This window comes from Varroa jacobsoni, unplaced genomic scaffold (assembly GCF_002532875.2).
Source record: "Varroa jacobsoni isolate VJ856 unplaced genomic scaffold, vjacob_1.0 scaffold_1278, whole genome shotgun sequence".
NCBI lineage: Eukaryota > Metazoa > Arthropoda > Arachnida > Mesostigmata > Varroidae > Varroa > Varroa jacobsoni.
Genome location: NW_019214180.1, coordinates 200684 through 218091, shown reverse-complemented (window position 1 = coordinate 218091; position 17408 = coordinate 200684). Strand labels below are relative to the sequence as shown.

The following is a 17408-nucleotide window of genomic DNA, read 5'->3' as shown; positions in this document are numbered from 1 at the left end:
ACACGTTCTACAGGGTTTCGTAGATTGGGATTGGTTGAAACGGGGACAATGATGTTGCGCCTTCTGCTCGACATGTAGCTAATGGCTGGTACAGCCATATCTGGCACAGAGTGATTTAACAGCTCTCGATGTTTGAGTTTTTCGATGTGAAATTAAGCATCAAAATGATGAACATGATTAGCCTTACTATTGATTATGTGTCCAATGTAGTGTTTATAAGATAGAAAAGCTTTGGTGGTCTCAATGTGTGTATACTCCAGTAACCACCTCCGGCACGCGAACCATAGCGGGTATTCATCATGATTACTTCCGTAAATATAAACCCACGTACGAAATATACTTACTTTAGTTGAATTCATCACTGCCGTGAGAAGACAGTACGAAATATACTGTATTCTGAATGGAACTAATACCGCTTAAGTTTCTAACACACTAGGTGTCGATTCGACGCGACCCCTATGGAACTCTGATTGAACCCCGCAGAGTCAGCCCTTTTGAAAAAACTTTGAATACATTAGTGATAGCACACGACAGAGTTCTGGAATACCATAGCACGCGTGGCGCTACTCGAAGATTGTATAACTGCGCTCCACATTTGTTTGAATTTTCATTTGTTAACACTCTGTCATAGCCAGAGGCTATTCCACCCTCAAAAGGAGTTTCCAATTTAAGCACCCCTCAATAGATCAACGTATATCCTAACAAAATACATACGTTTGTCAATACAGGATATTTTCTTGACGCACATCTTCACTCTTTTCGATTATATGAAAGGTTTCATGAATCTATAAATTCAGTTTCAATTACTTGCACAACTTGCACCCACACGATTTTCCATTAACTTAAGTTCACTTGTTTTTTACGTACCTGTTTTACACTTTCGACCAATATAAACACTATCGATGAAATGAGAAATCTATGATCTCTGACGATGTCAGGTTATCAATAAACACATTATGCAGACAGGGGCCATCGAACACGTTCGAAATCGCCCGCGTTATTGTAATTTCGAGATGAAACGGAGGGCGAAAAGCCTCGTTTAGCGTCGTTTGAGATTCGAGTCGGCTTTAATTTAAAAGCTATTTGTTTTGCTTTGGAGAAAAGTTTGTTTATTATCGACGGTTTCAGCCCAGGGTTAGCCTATTAAACGTGAAGGCGGCCTTGCTAACCGTAGAGGGCTGTCTATTGATATGGGTGGACCGGTTATTGTTGGTAGGCTGGACGCGTATTGACTTCCGAAATTGCTTAAACCTCTATGAAGTGCACACGTATGTTATGTTCGCTAGTTCTCTTGAATGTGTACTTCAATAATTATTGCGCCTCACTATATAGGGGAAATAAGACAATACGCGGTTAGTCTGTAGTGTACAATTTAATGTAAGAAATGATTTTGTTTCATTTTCCAAGTTGTGTTGTTGACGCATCGCAATATACTACATATATATCTGGGCCATAACACCAGATCACAGCATTAGTGAATACTGCCGGTTTCATAATGGCCGAATATGTCTATATGTAAAACGAATGTATTTTTTACGTGTGTCTACACATAGATATAGGAATAATGGCTCGGAAGTTATATAGTTGGAGCAATTGTATGTTTTTATTGGACAGTAAACACATAATTTGTTTAGCAGAATCTCCTACAGCGGCTAGACGGTCGGTTGTGGCCACGCACATTGCGTAGTATCATGGAACGATAGCAACGTTCGTTCGAATGTCCAGGTCGCTCAGTCCGCGATTTTCAAAAAGGTTGGATAACACTCGAGACTCAAACGTTCAGGTCAATCAATTGAAACTATTTGTTACTGTCATTTCCGTCTAAGCGATCTGCAGTGGTAGAAGCGAATACCAGAAGTGAATACCAGCTATTATTTTCATAATAGCTGGTAGTGCTTGCGCCTTTATACTAGAAAAAACAGGCGGATACCAAACCAAAAGTTTAGAGTTATACGTACGTTACCTCGTCGATATGCTGTGTTTTTGATTGGAGTATCAGCGAATAATTATTGGTTAAATACAATCTTGCATTGAATTTTTATCCTGCATTTCTACACTTGCCCTGCCGTCCTAAATGCTGAAACGAAGTACGACTGAAAGCACGTATTTAGGTTTCATTGTACTAGTGGTCTATATAGCGACGTCCACATGTGGCATGTTTATGAGTGTATTACACTATTCTGTAACGAGCGCGATATGACCTGTTTGCGCGAAGATGTATATCGTTGCGACATGTTCATAGGCTTAAAAGGGACCTGAATCTTTGAACGCAAACTACGCATTACTTGTGTATCCCATATTGATTTCAGGTGTCGGGCACATGTAGATAAACTTCCAACGGCTAACGAAGCACAGAATCGCGTTTCATTGACCTTGATCGATAATGGCCAGTTTATCCGCGACATAAGCTTGAGCAGTTAAGCGATCTGCCCATATACGATGTTTGCTATACATTTCAAATACGGTTAATGATACGTGTCCGTTTAATACCTGAGGCCCAAACGAGACCTATCGAAAGGCTATGCGTACACGACTGTCATTTAAATGATCCCCGCCAACTACAGAAATTATGTCTGTTATTACTAATTATACGTGGACGGAGACTGTCATTGGTGACGGGTTACCTTCGCATGACTTACCAGCCGAGGCTCTTCTCGAAAGTAGTAGGGTTGCTATTGTGCAATTGTTGTCATCGGCTGGCGTCTCGTTTTATCAACCGGTGATACCCTATCTTCGCTTAGACATCGATACACCTTGGCTTGAAAATTGTTCTTTTCGTAAGCCCCTCCTTGACCTTCGTACCTACAAATAGGCCTATGCGCGAACGATGCTACTTGAAACAAACTAGAAACTCTCTGATAGATTGCATTTGTCGAAGACTACAATAGCATGCATTTGTGCGATTCTGCCGGCAATTTACTTTTGCAGTGCTGACGTGTCGCCCGCCGGTAGAAGAAGGTGAAGAAGCCTGTACTAGTCATCGACGATGGAGAGCAACGGGTCTTGGTGCGATTGGCTCGTTTTCCTCTATCGGACCTAGCTCGTCTTGAAGCTGAACTTGCTCAAACAAAACAGATTAGTTCTATTCCGAAAATTCTTGGGTCTATGGAAGATCATCTGGTTGCAGTTCCGTTAAACGGGGACTGGAAACGTGGCGTGGCTGTATCGTCTACAGATCCACGCAGTGTCAAGGTTTGGTTGGCCGACTGCGGTTTTGAGTGCGCAGTACCTCGAAAGCTTCTTGCTCATGCGGATCGCTTACCACCATATGGCTTAAGTGCTGCAGAACGAATTTTTTTCAGTGAAGTTCAATGTTACAACTTTCAGGTTATTGTTCAGTGAATATTTGTCATGACTAAGGAGATGATTGATTTTTATATGTACTCTGCGATGTATTGAACCTGGATCGTGGACTTCCAGACTCCATGCATCCCCCTAATGATCGATTTTTATACTATCTAATCTCATGCTGCTCAATTTTATGCGGATTCCGAGGTGCGAGTGGACCTACGAACTTCTGTAAACGAAATCGTCGGGCTGAAGTGCCTTCGCTACATTGAGTCTAGACCTGCTACTGGAGAGGTTTTGGCTGATCTGGAACACGTTAGTATACTTAAGTTCCTTGAGCTCCTTAAATGCTCCTAGTTTGTTATTGGTAAGGACTGCCATGAATGAATATGATTTCAATATGAAGAATATAAAGAGAACTAGTCGTGGTGTGCCACCCGATGACTTTATTCAGACCCATCTTCAGAGGTCTGTTGAACACGTTCGTCATAATGAGTAGAAACCCGTGCAAATAAAGTTCACATAATATGCGTCCATTATTTGAATAGAAAGTTTTAAACGTAGTGACCCTAAATAATAAGTTTTGAATCATAGGGTTTTTCTTTACTTAATTCCTCATGGACACTTTATTCTATCAATTTGACATACCCTTTATCTGGTGCCACCTTCGGTGCAGTGAAAGAGATTCAAGCAGAGGGGGCGAAAACTGCGATGCTTTTTCAAAACGTCGCTCAAGATGATCCGTTGTGGGTAAAATAGGCGCAGGCACAGTTCGGCCTGTCTGTCGCGACGGCGTCTACTGACGAGTGCATTGAGGGCTCGGAAGATTCTGCTTATATTAAGTCGAAAAACCAACTACAGTCCATTGAAGTACCTCAGTTACCTTAAATAGTTCATGATGTCAGTTGTAACGAAAAACAAATTGCGGTGCCGGAGTATGCGATAACGATACGGTCAAACGGTGTCAACTTTGTATTTGATGCAGACTTAGAATAAGGCTTCGAAAAAACTCAGATTGACTCTAAGAGTATCGAAAGCGCCGTATGTCGCCTACAGCCGACAAAAATGTAGGTCATCAGACAGATATTGTTTTGACAGAACAAGCATACGAAGAATACCAGTAGAGCACTGCAATGTATGTAGAAGAGACTGATGCAACATACGATGAGAGAGACCAAGTACTGTACAAGCAGGATTTCGAAAAAGCTTTCTATAATGAGCATGTGCACAGCGTCTAATGATAGACGTCTGACAGCGCTGCATACAACGCTGATGAGCAGCGCGCATCTTCTGTAGCCAAACATGAAGCGACAGGTCAAATAATCCGCAAAGATGAGACTGCTATGCAATACGAAGCTGAATCGCAAATCATCTATGAAACCGTCCTCGTAGAATATACGGAAGGTGGTCCTATACAATATATAAAAAATGGTCGGATGACTTACAAAAGTAGCATTCGTATATTCTATGAACCTGCATAGAAACTAATATACAAAAGCGGAGCGCAGGTGATTAATGAAAAAGGCGTACGGATAGGTCCCAAAACAGGAACTGAAGCTCTGTGTGAGACAAGTACGCAGGCCGTCTATGGGAAAGACACTCAGGTTGTCTACGTACGCACGTACACACGTAAGCAGCATATTAGGGAACTCAACCAGTCTACGTAGAGGATAGCCTCGAGCATGAGAATGATACTACGAAATTTGGAAGTACCGCTCAAGATGGTTGCGACCAATATGCTTACGAAGTTGTTCTCAACGAAATCATTGAGCAATTCTATAGAGCTCGTGTAACTTACAGCGAAGATTGTCAGGTAGCTCAAACATTGTACTCGGAAGGTACTCAGACAGATTATGACGATAATTATGACGGGGTTTACAAGCAAGATTCTCAGGAAAAATCTAAAGAAGACTCTCAAGCATTCTATAAACGTGACTCGAGAGCCATAATTTATCAAAATACCGTTCAGACTGTTTGTCAACGGAAGAATCAAATGAAGTCGTTCACCAAGGACAGCCTCCGACTGTCCACGAGCAGGGGCATGATCAAACCTTTAGGCAAGTAGTCATCGAGCGACATATATAAACAGCAATTAAGAAGTTTTATAGCAGCTAACCAGAACCGACTGAATATAATTTTAACTTGAACGACCCACGTGTCGCCCGTCTAGAAGTTGCGTGTGCTACAAATGAGTAAGAACTTCAAGATTATCAGCGAGAGGCAATCGGCCAGTATCCGTTAGCAAACAGGAATTTTGTCAGAACTCCAGCCGGCGAGCATCGTACTTGTCCGAGATTTTTGCAAGTCAGAATGAAAAAGTGTGCGGACAGCTGTTGACCAGCGTCTGCTGGCAGATGCTAGTTGGCAACAGTGCATCGCTAACACGCAAGGTTACCATAAATTCCAAACTGCCAACATCTAACGCGGTCAAGACTTCGTTGGCAAATCAACTTTTGGTTGGTTTGTTGGGAACATCAGCTGGTTAGCCCCGAAGCACCTTACCCATGCCGAATCAGGACGGCGAGTCGTTGACACGAGGCTCTTCGATTAATCGTGCAGGCATTGCGCAAACACTGATCACTGATGAAAAGTACACTGTACGATTACAGTTTGAAAAACACTGCACCGAGCACGCACCAAGCAATAGACTGATCTTTATCAGTGAATATCCGGGAATGGCAATTTCAGACGTTTCCATAGAAAGAACACAAGAGCCGTGTGCAATTGGCGACACCGTTAGCTGTACGGCTAGAAAAGTATGCTCTGCCCAGGACGTACGTGTTCCTCTGGAGAATTAGCCATGATGTGAATGAAAGAATATATCTGTCAAATGTCCCTCAGAAGATGTTAATCAGGCTCTTTTTCTAGGAACCAAGCCACAGAAAACTTGTGATAAAATCCAAGTAGCTGAAGCTCTCATTGCTAAGGAAGTCAAACTAGAAGGTGGCGTCAGACGAAGTCAGCAAAGCATTACTTTAGACGAGGCTGCTTCGTTGCAAGTCGTGAACGAAGAAGCTGCCTTGACTTCGGAAACCGTCAGGAACCCGGAAAACCCATCCGTCAGTTGTCAGACGACAGACGATAGAAGCTGTCTTCGACTCAACGAAATCGTGGAATTTGGGATTTGTACTTATCATATGTGTTGATTTATTTCCATACTTTCATAAGTTTTTCTACTGTTTTTTCGGTATTCAACATTCGATTCATCAGTGAGTTGAAGATTTCAGGTCTCATTCCGGCATGCTCGTCACCACTCTGCGAAATGATATTTTCAAGTACAATGAGAACACTCATCAGGACATTGAAGTTGATTTGGCCAGTGACGCTTTGCCATACCCTAATACAATAATTATCTTCGGTTGACAGGTGATTACTTCATTTTCGCATTCTGCAGCGATTGTAGTTGTGCTACATCAGCAAGCGCTTGTTCAGGATAGACTGAAGGAATTAGTTGCCTAGTTAGAAAGTCATGTGATTTTCGCGATTTGAAACTCGACATCGGCGACGGGCCATACCGAGCGATAGTAACGTTCATCAACAGGACCTACGTGGACACGCAACTTTTCGAGAGCATCAGCAGACGTCCTCTTCAACCGAATTTATACCTTTTTAATTTTACGATTCAAGTTTTGATTAAATAAGACAACAAATGTTACACAGATAATCTAAAAATGACAAGTTGTTAAGAGAATAAGGAGGAGGCAAAATCTTAACCCGGAATAGAATAGTGTCCTAGATTTACAGGCTAGCTAGAGGGCAAAACAACGCTCATTGCGAAGATTGATTCCACTTGCAACTTGTGGGCTCAAGTTGTCGGTACGTTCTTTAAATCCGGTTCCAATGATCGCGTTGATTGTTAGAAGTAGTAGAGCTCTTAGCCCATTCAATTCCACTTGTCTAACTTCTCTTCGCCTTTTCATTTTGTACTGTGTAGTTACTTAGCGACGAAAAATTTCAGTTGCCCAACCATTGTAAACGCTATAAAATTAGTATAGACAGTAATATAGTAGATAGATTGTAAGTTTTTGCTGACTTACAATAATTGTAATTCAAATTTGAAATAAGGTTGCCAGGTTGTCCAGGTCCAGAAAGTGTTCGAATGTCTTCCGAAGCCTAAATCGTATCAGCAAGCACGTTGTAAGCTACAGTTTTGGTTATGCCCGTAGTTCCTTTGCCCACTTGTTGACTGAATATGCTGTGTAGCTTCGTTCACGAGGACGTTGTCTAGGCTAAGTTAGCTGCTCAGGGCAAAGATCAACCTTCGCTGAAAAATATCTTGAATCGTTCCAAAAAAATTAGTAGCTTCTCTCAACATGTCCGCAGCGTGCAAAGGCTGCATATGAGATTGTCAACTTGTAGATTATCACTAATGTTTTTTTTTTCTTTATTTTTTGGTGTCTCATATACAAGTGCAAGGATGTAATTTTGTTCAGTTAAGCATACAAGATTTGTTGCTAGATTGACGATACTTGGAATAGGTGGTCTGGCCTACGGAAGTTTCCATGTTTGGTATATTTAGTAATAAATGTTATTTCCATGCTTCATTCATTCAATTCTGCTATAATTAGCTTACAACGGTATGTGAGTATTGATTCCCACTAACACTCATAATAAGTAATCGAAACAAAGTGAAAATGCCGGGATTCTTGTACACGGCTTGGAAACAAGCTTTTTTTTAAAATGAGCTCCAGCCTTACGGTGGCCTGTGTCTCGATACTACTTATGCCACTTAAGTGAAACCCACTTTGTGTGGAACCCGGGAAAGGATGTGCAGATAATAATAATAGGTACTAGAGAATGACATGGAAATAGTGATGCCTTTACAGTTACGAAACGCTGGTTAAAACCTGACCTTTTCTTGGTAGATTCCTATGAATCGGGTTCTAAAATGTAAAGCGACACAATGGGATTTTACAGGTATTATCGAAGTGGCGGTACCGAATCTATCCTAATAAGAATAGGTTGCGACTGTGGTATTTTAGGCTTATTTTTTTACTTTTTTTATTACCGTTTCATTGCTTGTTAACTTCTATAAATCATTCAAACGTGCGATCTCCCTTTGTGATTTGATCGAATGGACGGAAGTTTATGTCAAGTCGACGCCATAAAATATGGAGGCTCCAGGAAAAGGAAGAAAAGTCTTTTCGACACATATTTTGTTTCATCTTTTGCCCCCGTCAAGCAGCTGCCGAAACAGCATGAAATATTCGTATCGGTCGAAGTTAATGAAAAGCAGTTGAAAGCATCTTCAAAGAAAGACAGCGGAAAGTAAAGTAGTGAATTAAGCGAGAGAAGAATTATTAACTGCAGCTATACGACTACCAACAGGCACTTTATAGCTATAAAATTTAACCAAAATTGGAGAGTTCCATGAAGTAAGCAAACATCGTAGAAAAATCACCACTTTTCCTTTACCCCATAACACATTCGATCAGTTCTCATGAGAATGAAAAACTAACTGGCAAATGGGAAAATAACAACGAGTTATTGTTAGAATTTGAGTGGTACACTCTGCTGCGCTCACCTATTTTGTGCTCTATCAACCCTATACATCGTGGATTGGTTATCAGTATAGAAATAGTCGTTCTACAAAATTACTAATTGTTCGATAAAATAATTTATTCTAAATGGCCGGTAATACGAACATTTTGTCTGCGCAAGATGTCCAGTGGAATTATTACTAGTCAACCTTATTTGGTGATTTTCGTATTGCCCCAGAAGCCTCAAAGGAAAGTACCAAGGTTACGCATACGCTGATTTATGTCTAGCCACCGTCCTATTGAACTAATACTTGCTTTTGCTTCTAATTGTTGCCGATTAATAGGACAGCCTATGGGTCTGAAATGAGCCAATCTTTTATCCATAGCACGTATTCGTTTTCACTGGACCCTGCAACGGAGGCTTACTTGCAATGCAATATACTCTCCTTTTTTTTTCTTATTCACTTGTATGACGTAACAGCAAAAAAAATGAACAAAAATGCAAGAAAATTGCTATCATACCGCCTACTGCTATTATTTTCGTTGCCAGTTCAGAACGGGTCAATCGAAAAAAGAACTAAGGAATGGACCGATAAGAACACACGCGTACTGGATTGTTGAGGTGTTTGTCAACGTCTTACGTGTCCAATAAGTTACTGACAGCTTTACTATGGCAAATCGACGAGTTGACAAGGTGCCTATCAACTGTATGAGCTCTTAACAACGCGACAGTGAAGTTTCTCCCGCACAACTTTCGTTCTGCTTCGCTATAAACGTTTTGAAGGCTAACTAGGAAAAAGCATATGCTCATCTAGAGATAATGGCGGCAAGAGCAACTGTGAGGGTCTCCGTTTGTGGGAAAACTAACGGGAGGACAAGGGGACAGTTGCTACTGCTACGGGTAGTGCGCGATTGCAATCGTTGCCCTGCTAAGAGAGGAATATCGATTCTATTAGTTGGAAAACTTGCGGAGTGGAACTCGCCAGGGAAAAAAGTCAAGGATTGATTCTACAGGATCAAGCCTCGTTTCGCCCACCCATGGAATGATAATGGATTCTATTGACTTTTAAATGACTGAACGAGGGTTTCTACCTAAAATCTATAAATAAATAAAATGAAACCTTGCTAGAATCCCTCGTTCAGCCATCGAAAAGTAATATTATATTGCACAAAAATGTGACACTTAGCGCCCATTTAGATGTTTCTTGTGTAGATATAATTAACTAATGATTCCTAAAATATTGACTGAACCATTAAAAACTATTCTTGGACAGACCAGACAGTCTTAAGGTCAAACAGAAAATTCTAACTAAAAAATGGTTTCGTCCATTAAGGGTCTGTATCATGACTTTGTGTCGGTAAACCAGAGCACCGGCTTTGTAATAGTTAACGACGAATTACATCTAGTAATGATAACATAGGAACAATAGGGCAAACGATATGGTTATTAATGACAAAATTAATTGGTGCACACTTTCGAAAAATGCGTGCCTTATTGCTAGTCTGTCTTTGTCACAGAAAAAAATAGACCTCCTTGCGTCTCTGTTTATCTGACACAGTTCTGTAAACGAGCTTCTGCACACAACGACAGAGGGCTCCGCTCTCAAACCGCACTAGGTTCAACACCCAGATTCCGATTCTGTCCTCGAAACTAATCATTCACCCTTTGTAGTTAACTCGTCTCGGAAAGTAACTATTGAAATGACCAAATAACAATTTCGCTTACAGATGTATCGCTACTTCCTGCAAGCTTGTATGAATCGCAAGAAACGAGTGAAGTTCTTTCTCAGCAATATTTGCCTCCTTCGAAGAATTTCCGTTCGTAAGACGATCGATTTCATTGTCGACCTCGACGCAAGCCCCATTGCAAAACTGGGGCTTGTTTATTGCGGGTACCCTCCGAGTCGGGGCTGGCGCCAGGATGGTTGGACTCGAGTCGACCCACCCGAGCTCCGTCGCATCAATGGAGGGAAGGCAGCAAATTTCCTGAGAAAGGCCCCAAAACAGCGATGGTCCTCAAAGAAGGTTGCATTGCTTCCAGCTCCTCAAAGGACACCGCCCATAGACATGCGCGTTGAGCTATGTGCCCTTGCGGGCATTAAGGTGAGTTACAGAGAAAGTCTCAAGCCTTCCAGTATCACTAAAAGTGTGCTTTCAGTATTAACAGAATAGTACACACGTCTGTCAAGTCAATTTGAACCAATTAAAAACGACTTCACGAGATAGAACTAAAACAGCATTATATGTTTTGACAAAAAACCTTGAGCTTGTAATACTGATGCAGGATACTAACCGATGAGTTTGACAGGAGTAAATAAATAAATCCTGATTTGAACGTAACGGAGTTCCACATCGGTACTGAAACCTTAAGGTTTATGTCTAATGAAAACGGCATAAGTATGAATAAATTATTTTTACAGTGATTTTATGTCTTTTGTATTGTATATGGAACAGCTCTTGATAACAATGACTATAAAAAATTATTTTTTATGTGGGATTATTACGTCTACTACTGTTTTTTCTTATTATTCAGGTAGGCAGCGTTTCATGTGAGTTTGCGCTGTACGATTCATCTCGTTTGTGTTTCTATAGTAAAGTTTAGGTGTTTACTTCAAGTCATAGTTTAGTTTAGGCAAAAAAGACAGAACTCGTTCATCTGATTATTGGCTGGCTTTACTAACACACGTGTCTGAATGTACCTTAAGTGGAAAAGGTTCCGAAAAAAGAACTCGTATAGGGACCCTTACAGTTTTAGCTATGACTGGACTCTGAGAATGGCAAGCCAATTATTCGTATTTTTCAATTATTCGAGCAACTTTTAGATCATGTGGAAACTTGTACACAATTGTATCGAACGACAACTTGTCATTGAGACCCAGCACTTTTCCAAAATTTTTAAAAATTCTCGATATTTCTATATTTAATTTCCTTGGTTAGACCATTAGTAACTTTTATCGGACGAGGGCCTGAACGCTTTCTCCATATGCGATAGGGCATATTGAAACACCTGTTTTATTAGGCTCTCCTGTATGATTTGATTCGTCCCATAGCTATGCTTGAAAATGCTCTTGGTGTACACTAAGCTGATGAAACTAGTTTTCTATGGAGTCCATTTAAGCGGGGGCATAAACGAGTGGTCCTATGCGTACGCCGAACCCTGGCATGCCTTTCTAGTGCCCCAGTTGCAGTTCGCGCATCCGCTTAATCATATACAGAACGACCATGCGCTAATCATCCGACATGTTGCCTTTGTCTAATTTACTGCCGACTCAAACCTTAATAGGTACATCAGATTGAAGATTAAAGCCAATATTTTGTGAGAGGAGCTTAGAAAAACTAGATTTTCCTCTACAACTTTCTTATTGATCTACGCATATGGTGCCCCGTGTTTTTTTTACTAGATACTACTCGAGTATACTCAGTGTACCGTAGGTTGGTGAATCTGACAAATTTATATCGATATCACCGGCAAACACCCCGCAAGCAGGCCGTAATGGACGAGTCCGCTTCCAGTGCTGCAAAAGATGAGATCAACAATTACGGATAAAACTATTTGCTCCGCACCTATGTTATAATAATCTTGAACAGTCACCATCGCGAGGATGGCAGCCTTAATGAGCACGGAATTAGTAACATCATTATGCCTATTATGAGCTCCGTCATGAGCAATACACAAAATACACGCCGGAGAAACGAATCTGCTGGCTGACATAAACTGGCTTATACGCAAAGACCCTATCGCCGATTGTGCTTCATGTGCCATCCTCTAAAACAGCGGACCGGCCAACTGATGTTGACAGAAAACGCGGGCGTCGTTGCGGGCAAAGCAAAACAGGACTAGCAAAGGGCCCAGCCAGGTTTATAGATAGACGGTCTATCTCTAAGCCCTCGAGATGGCTAGCAGTGGGACGTCGGAGGTTTGATCAAAAGACGCCCGGGCAGCAGTGATCGTCTGGTTAAAGGTTTATATTTTTAAACAGTGAGTAACAAATCAGCTATTACAAAATGAGAGATACTTTTTGTCGTATACTGTATGTAAAAATAATGAAGCACACTTTTGAGTTCTGGAGGAAATATATGTATATATATATATATATATATATATATATATATATATATATATATATGTGTGTATATAGGTGATCGCTTGCCAACCATCAATTGATGATTGTTTAACGAACACTGTTCGACAGAGAGCATATAGAAGTCGAGCAAAAACGGGTTCGAATTAATTAATTATTATTAATTTGATTAAAATCTGCGAGAAAATGCTGATCAGTTGTTCTAAATAAGAGTAGCAGTATTCTTAGTAAAAAATGTTCACATGCGGCAAATCAAGCAATTCTAAATAAGTACATTTCACGCAAAAGTAATTTAATTAGAACGGAAGTTGTTATAAAAAAGTAAAAAAAAATTAAATTGCCGAAGTAAATCGATGCTTCTTAAGCTGAGGTAAATTCGAAAAGAATAAGAGAAATTCGTGACGGTGAATTCGTGATTTACTATATCTGCAATTTTTACACTAAAATGTTGTGTTCAAGTGTTTTTATAGTATATATATATATATAGTGTATATATAGTAATATTCTCGCACGTTTATTAATAAACAACAACACCAAGGGAGGCAATAAATTTGTTAGGTTTCATTTATGCTAATTGAATGTAGTTAGGTACATCGTTATGACTGTGTGTTGAGTTGAACTTATTTGTGAGCCAGTAAAGTCTTTCTTTTTGTGTAACAAGATGGGTTTCTTTCAACAATCCTCGACCGTTTTTGTTTTTCTCTGTATTCAATGGTCTTTTCTAATGAAATTTAGATAAGCACTAAGGGTGCATCATGGACCTGTGACAATTTAGGTAAGGTAAAGTGTTAAGGAGAGCGAAGATCACAATACAAGATTGCTTTCTAAATGACCATTGTATGTCTTATGAGCATCACGTACCGGATGAAATCATTTTATCTTACTCAAATAGGTATGGGAAGAAAAGGCTACTACGAGTTGGTGGTACAATATGGACGGCATTTGCTTGACACGAACACAAAAAGAAAGGCCTGACTTGTAATTTTTCTATTTTTTGTCGCATCAAACACGAATAGCTTTGTTTTTATTGCAAGTTTATTCGCTTCAGTGCGCATATACTATAAAAGCAGCGCAATATTGCGTAATAAACGCAACCGAGTATCGTGCACTCTGCTCTGCTGTACGGAGCCATAGAGGTAAAAATAAGGGGGCGTAAAAACCTCAGATGTAGTTGGCCTCGGGCGACGATTCCGAAGGCCACTGGCAACTGATAATAAACAAAAGTTAATAACTGCAATCTTATGTTCCCCCTCGACCACTTTTCCCTTTCGTCCCTTTTCCAGGCCGTTTTATTGTTTGCCGCGATAACATTGACATCCGCTAGAGGCGACCGCAACTTGGATGTTGAGATTCTTTTTTGTCCGTATTGCTGTTGTGCCAGTGCTTGAATACTTATATGGATTGTGTCGGTTTTTTGTGTTTGAATTTTGTTTACTGCTTATATTGTTATAGATATCGCTATCAGACGTAAGTTTTTCGTTAGTGTGTTGTAACCTAATCCTTAATTAAGCAACATATGCACGTAAAGTTAACTTACTGCTTAGTAGAATTGTAAAACGATATTTCGTGGACTTGTGGTGAAGAAGCCTATCAACAAGAATGTGATATAAGTTACCTTTCGTTGCAGAGACTTGTTGCAAGATGACAGAAGCATTGCAGTACTGCAGAAATCCATGTAATGTGGAACGAGCTCTTACCGTTGCGTAATTGCCTGTGCTTTGCATGGCAGAAAGATCAACCCGAACGCTCGATCACGATATTTCCGTATAGATATTTCGCATAGATAGATGTCGTAATTTGTAAATTGCATCAAATTATAACGGCAATTACGATCATCCTTTCCGTTTCACGCCGGTTTCGTCATTTCGAATAGATATTTTTAGGGAATCACACACATTTTCAAATCACTGGAAAACGTATTCGCGAGTACGATATACGTTAGACAACGTACTATTTGCTTCTTACGAAACTATTCTAGCAGGCTAATTCGATGGCCTAGAAGGAACAGCCAAGGATCAGCTATGTATAAAAGCAAATGTACACACAATCTCGTCTAGATCCTACAAAACAATCAAGAGCTGATCATGTGTGCTGTTTTGATTACCAGACATGTCAATCAGCACCATTAGGTGACCCCCAGTGTTTCCAGTGTCCTGTGCGAAGTTTTCATTATAGACGTAACGTCGTCGGACAGCAGAACCCTGCTAAAGGCTACGATGCGAAATTATATAGCGGATGCTTGATCAGATAGGCACAATATGTATATAAATAACGCGCGTTTGTGCAGAGACGCATCCAAGTCCGAATAGGATTTTAAAAAAATCTCTGCTGGCTTGATTAGTGTGTTCGACGATTTCCGCTCCGTTCGTTTTCTTCACGCTCTGACCGTCTGCTATTCCTACGCCAGAGCTCGGATGTTTACCAATTTATATTCAGCAAATCCTCTAATGCTTCTCAATGTCTAAAATCTCTCCATGGATCAAAATATCTAGGTAAATCTCTCCTTTTGTTATGTCAAATATTCCATCTCATAAGCGCCTTGTGTCTTTTGTAGGTATTTATTATCCTACTATTACTACCTCATTTATCATTTGTTTTATTGATTACTCTTTCAGATGATTGCCACGATTGACTGAGTTATTATCAATCAGCATTAACGAGGATCTAACACCGGCTATTTGCGTAGTTAAACATTGAGCCTAAGTTGAATAATGAAATACACTACACAACACAACTTCGTTCCCACTGGAAAAATAACAGACCTATGGTCGAGTTCTTCAATCGAAAACTTATCTCGAACATAGATTATAGACAGACGAAATTGTAGCACGCATCAATCATTGTAACCTTTATTCGGGATTTAATACTCCGCACTTATAGCTGTAAGTTCAAAAAATTAAACATAGGCTTACAGGGACACATCAGTCCATGATAAAGGAAAAAAAAATATGTAGACAAGTCGGTTTACAATCAAGGTACATTTTATCTTATTGTTAAGCTGCTTGTCTTATCTTGTCAATCTATTTTTATGAGTCCATCGCTTCGTTTGACTGTCCAGTTGACTTTTATAGATCAGGTACTTCCTGTTACAGCAGCACTATAGATATATCTATAATAATTTATTTTGGATCAGTCAAGCATTTCTTTCGTTGGGTATGGATTTGGATCGTTGCTGTTCTCAAGGATTTCATCGATTACGAATAAATATTGATTGATATTTATTTAATATCTTTTAATCACATAGTTTGTACTATAGTATGCGCCGTTGAAGCAGCACCCCTTGATCTTTTTCAACCAGGGACTTAGTCGTTCAAGCCGGCCGTGTCGACCCAACTATTTTGGTGCCTGTGTCCTTGTTTCTAGAACTATGTGTACCTCATATTTTAGCAGTAAGTTTTGTTAAAAAAATAACTTATAAAAATTGTAACTATCGGTTTTACTGAAAATCGCTAGAACAATAACAATAGAAAAAAACGGCTTAACATTGGCCTTTTTACCGGCAAAACTCTAATATCATTCCTTTAAAGGTCAATTTCATTCGATATAAAGAAATACCATATTGTCGGTATATCCGGACCGGATGCTCGCGCCAAGCGGCGCTCAGTGTCCGATTAAAACATATATCTATATGGTGTCGGCTTATTAAAAATATATCAACCATTTTTCTATCTTTCAGCTCACATCCTTCAGGTAATACTAGTTCCGCCGGCGTTGTCGTTATCTGGAAGCTCAGATTTGACAATAAAATGTAAATGTATTAGCATTGTTCGAATTGCCGTATTTATATTTAAGATAGAGCGCCTTGAAGATGAGTGAGATTTAGGCAAAAGTTCGTTCGCAGATACGTTGTATTATGATAGGGGATTACATGCTGTCTAGGGACCATAGGCGTTTTCTTTATTGGGTCTTGAACCATAAGACATCCGTTTCGATCTTTATACAACTACTTCGATGGTGTCAATGAAGTTTTGACGAAGGAACGCAGAAATAACTTGTCACAAATTTTTCCCCAGAGCTTCACAGAGCTTCACAGAAGGTTATCGACCAGAATGGCCATATTTAGTTTAATGATATTATTTTAAATTATTGGCGAAAATATTTTTGTTTCAATTTTCACTTAAAGACGGTCAATACTTTTCGACAACTCAACATGTCGATTGTAGCATTGTGGAATTATGGCCATTATTACAGAAGTGGGATAGAGTATTATATATTGCTGCGTAGTAAGAATTTAGCAAGCTGGGCACAATTGAAACAAATTTCCCTATAACGAAACACGTGAGATTAATAATAAACGATCCTTGCAATTTCCATAAATCCTACTTTCGGCAGATATGGTTCTTGCTTCTCTTGTTTCTTTTTTCGTCTGCAGTTATTTATTCAGCTTTTACATCAGCTCCCGCAGAGAAACGCACCTTGTAAGCCGAGACGCCCATCCCCACACAATTCTGCAATTACGTGTGTGTCAAGGTGCTCAGATCTCAAGCAGAATTCGGTGTAGTGCAGTCGGGTACTTAGCGCGGCCTTCGATGTCCTTGGCCGACTGACCGTTTACCCA

General features: G+C 40.0%; 2 protein-coding genes across 7 annotated transcripts in view; one reads left to right on the top strand and one right to left on the bottom strand.

Annotated features, from left to right (window-relative positions):
- The window catches only part of LOC111268356 (uncharacterized), a 13633-nt gene extending 12758 nt beyond the window's left edge, over positions 1–875 (bottom strand). Inside the window, exon 1 of the mRNA XM_022847314.2 lies at positions 715–875. The gene's annotated coding sequence lies outside the window, so the exon portion shown is untranslated. The remainder of the gene's footprint in view (positions 1–714) is intronic.
- Positions 876–2922: 2047 nt separating this feature from the next.
- Positions 2923–16618, top strand: LOC111268353 (uncharacterized). 6 transcript variants are annotated; one of them, XR_002685164.2, is made up of 5 exons: positions 2940–3603; positions 10497–10871; positions 15466–15732; positions 16149–16239; positions 16527–16618. XR_002685164.2 is itself a non-coding variant. In XM_086971671.1 (3 exons), exons 2-3 carry the CDS (start codon positions 10497–10499, stop codon positions 14493–14495), a joined length of 393 nt encoding a protein of 130 aa, XP_086827797.1. In that variant the 5' UTR covers positions 2923–3603; the 3' UTR covers positions 14496–15458. The 6 variants fall into 6 exon arrangements, 3 of the variants coding, with proteins under 3 accessions (XP_086827797.1, XP_022703046.1, XP_022703045.1); XR_015314160.1 differs by lacking the exon at positions 16149–16239; XR_002685163.2 differs by having other exon boundaries at positions 15466–16239.
- Positions 16619–17408: the final 790 nt, after the last annotated feature.

What these genes read in the sequence shown, in the direction of transcription:
- LOC111268353 (XM_022847310.2), top strand. Translation starts at nt 10,497, where the DNA reads ATGTATCGCTACTTCCTGCAAGCTTGTATGAATCGCAAGAAACGAGTG. An exon ending in GTGCCCTTGCGGGCATTAAG is followed by an intron (nt 10,872 to 15,465) that starts GTGAGTTACAGA and finishes TTACTCTTTCAG; the next exon opens with ATGATTGCCACGATTGACTG.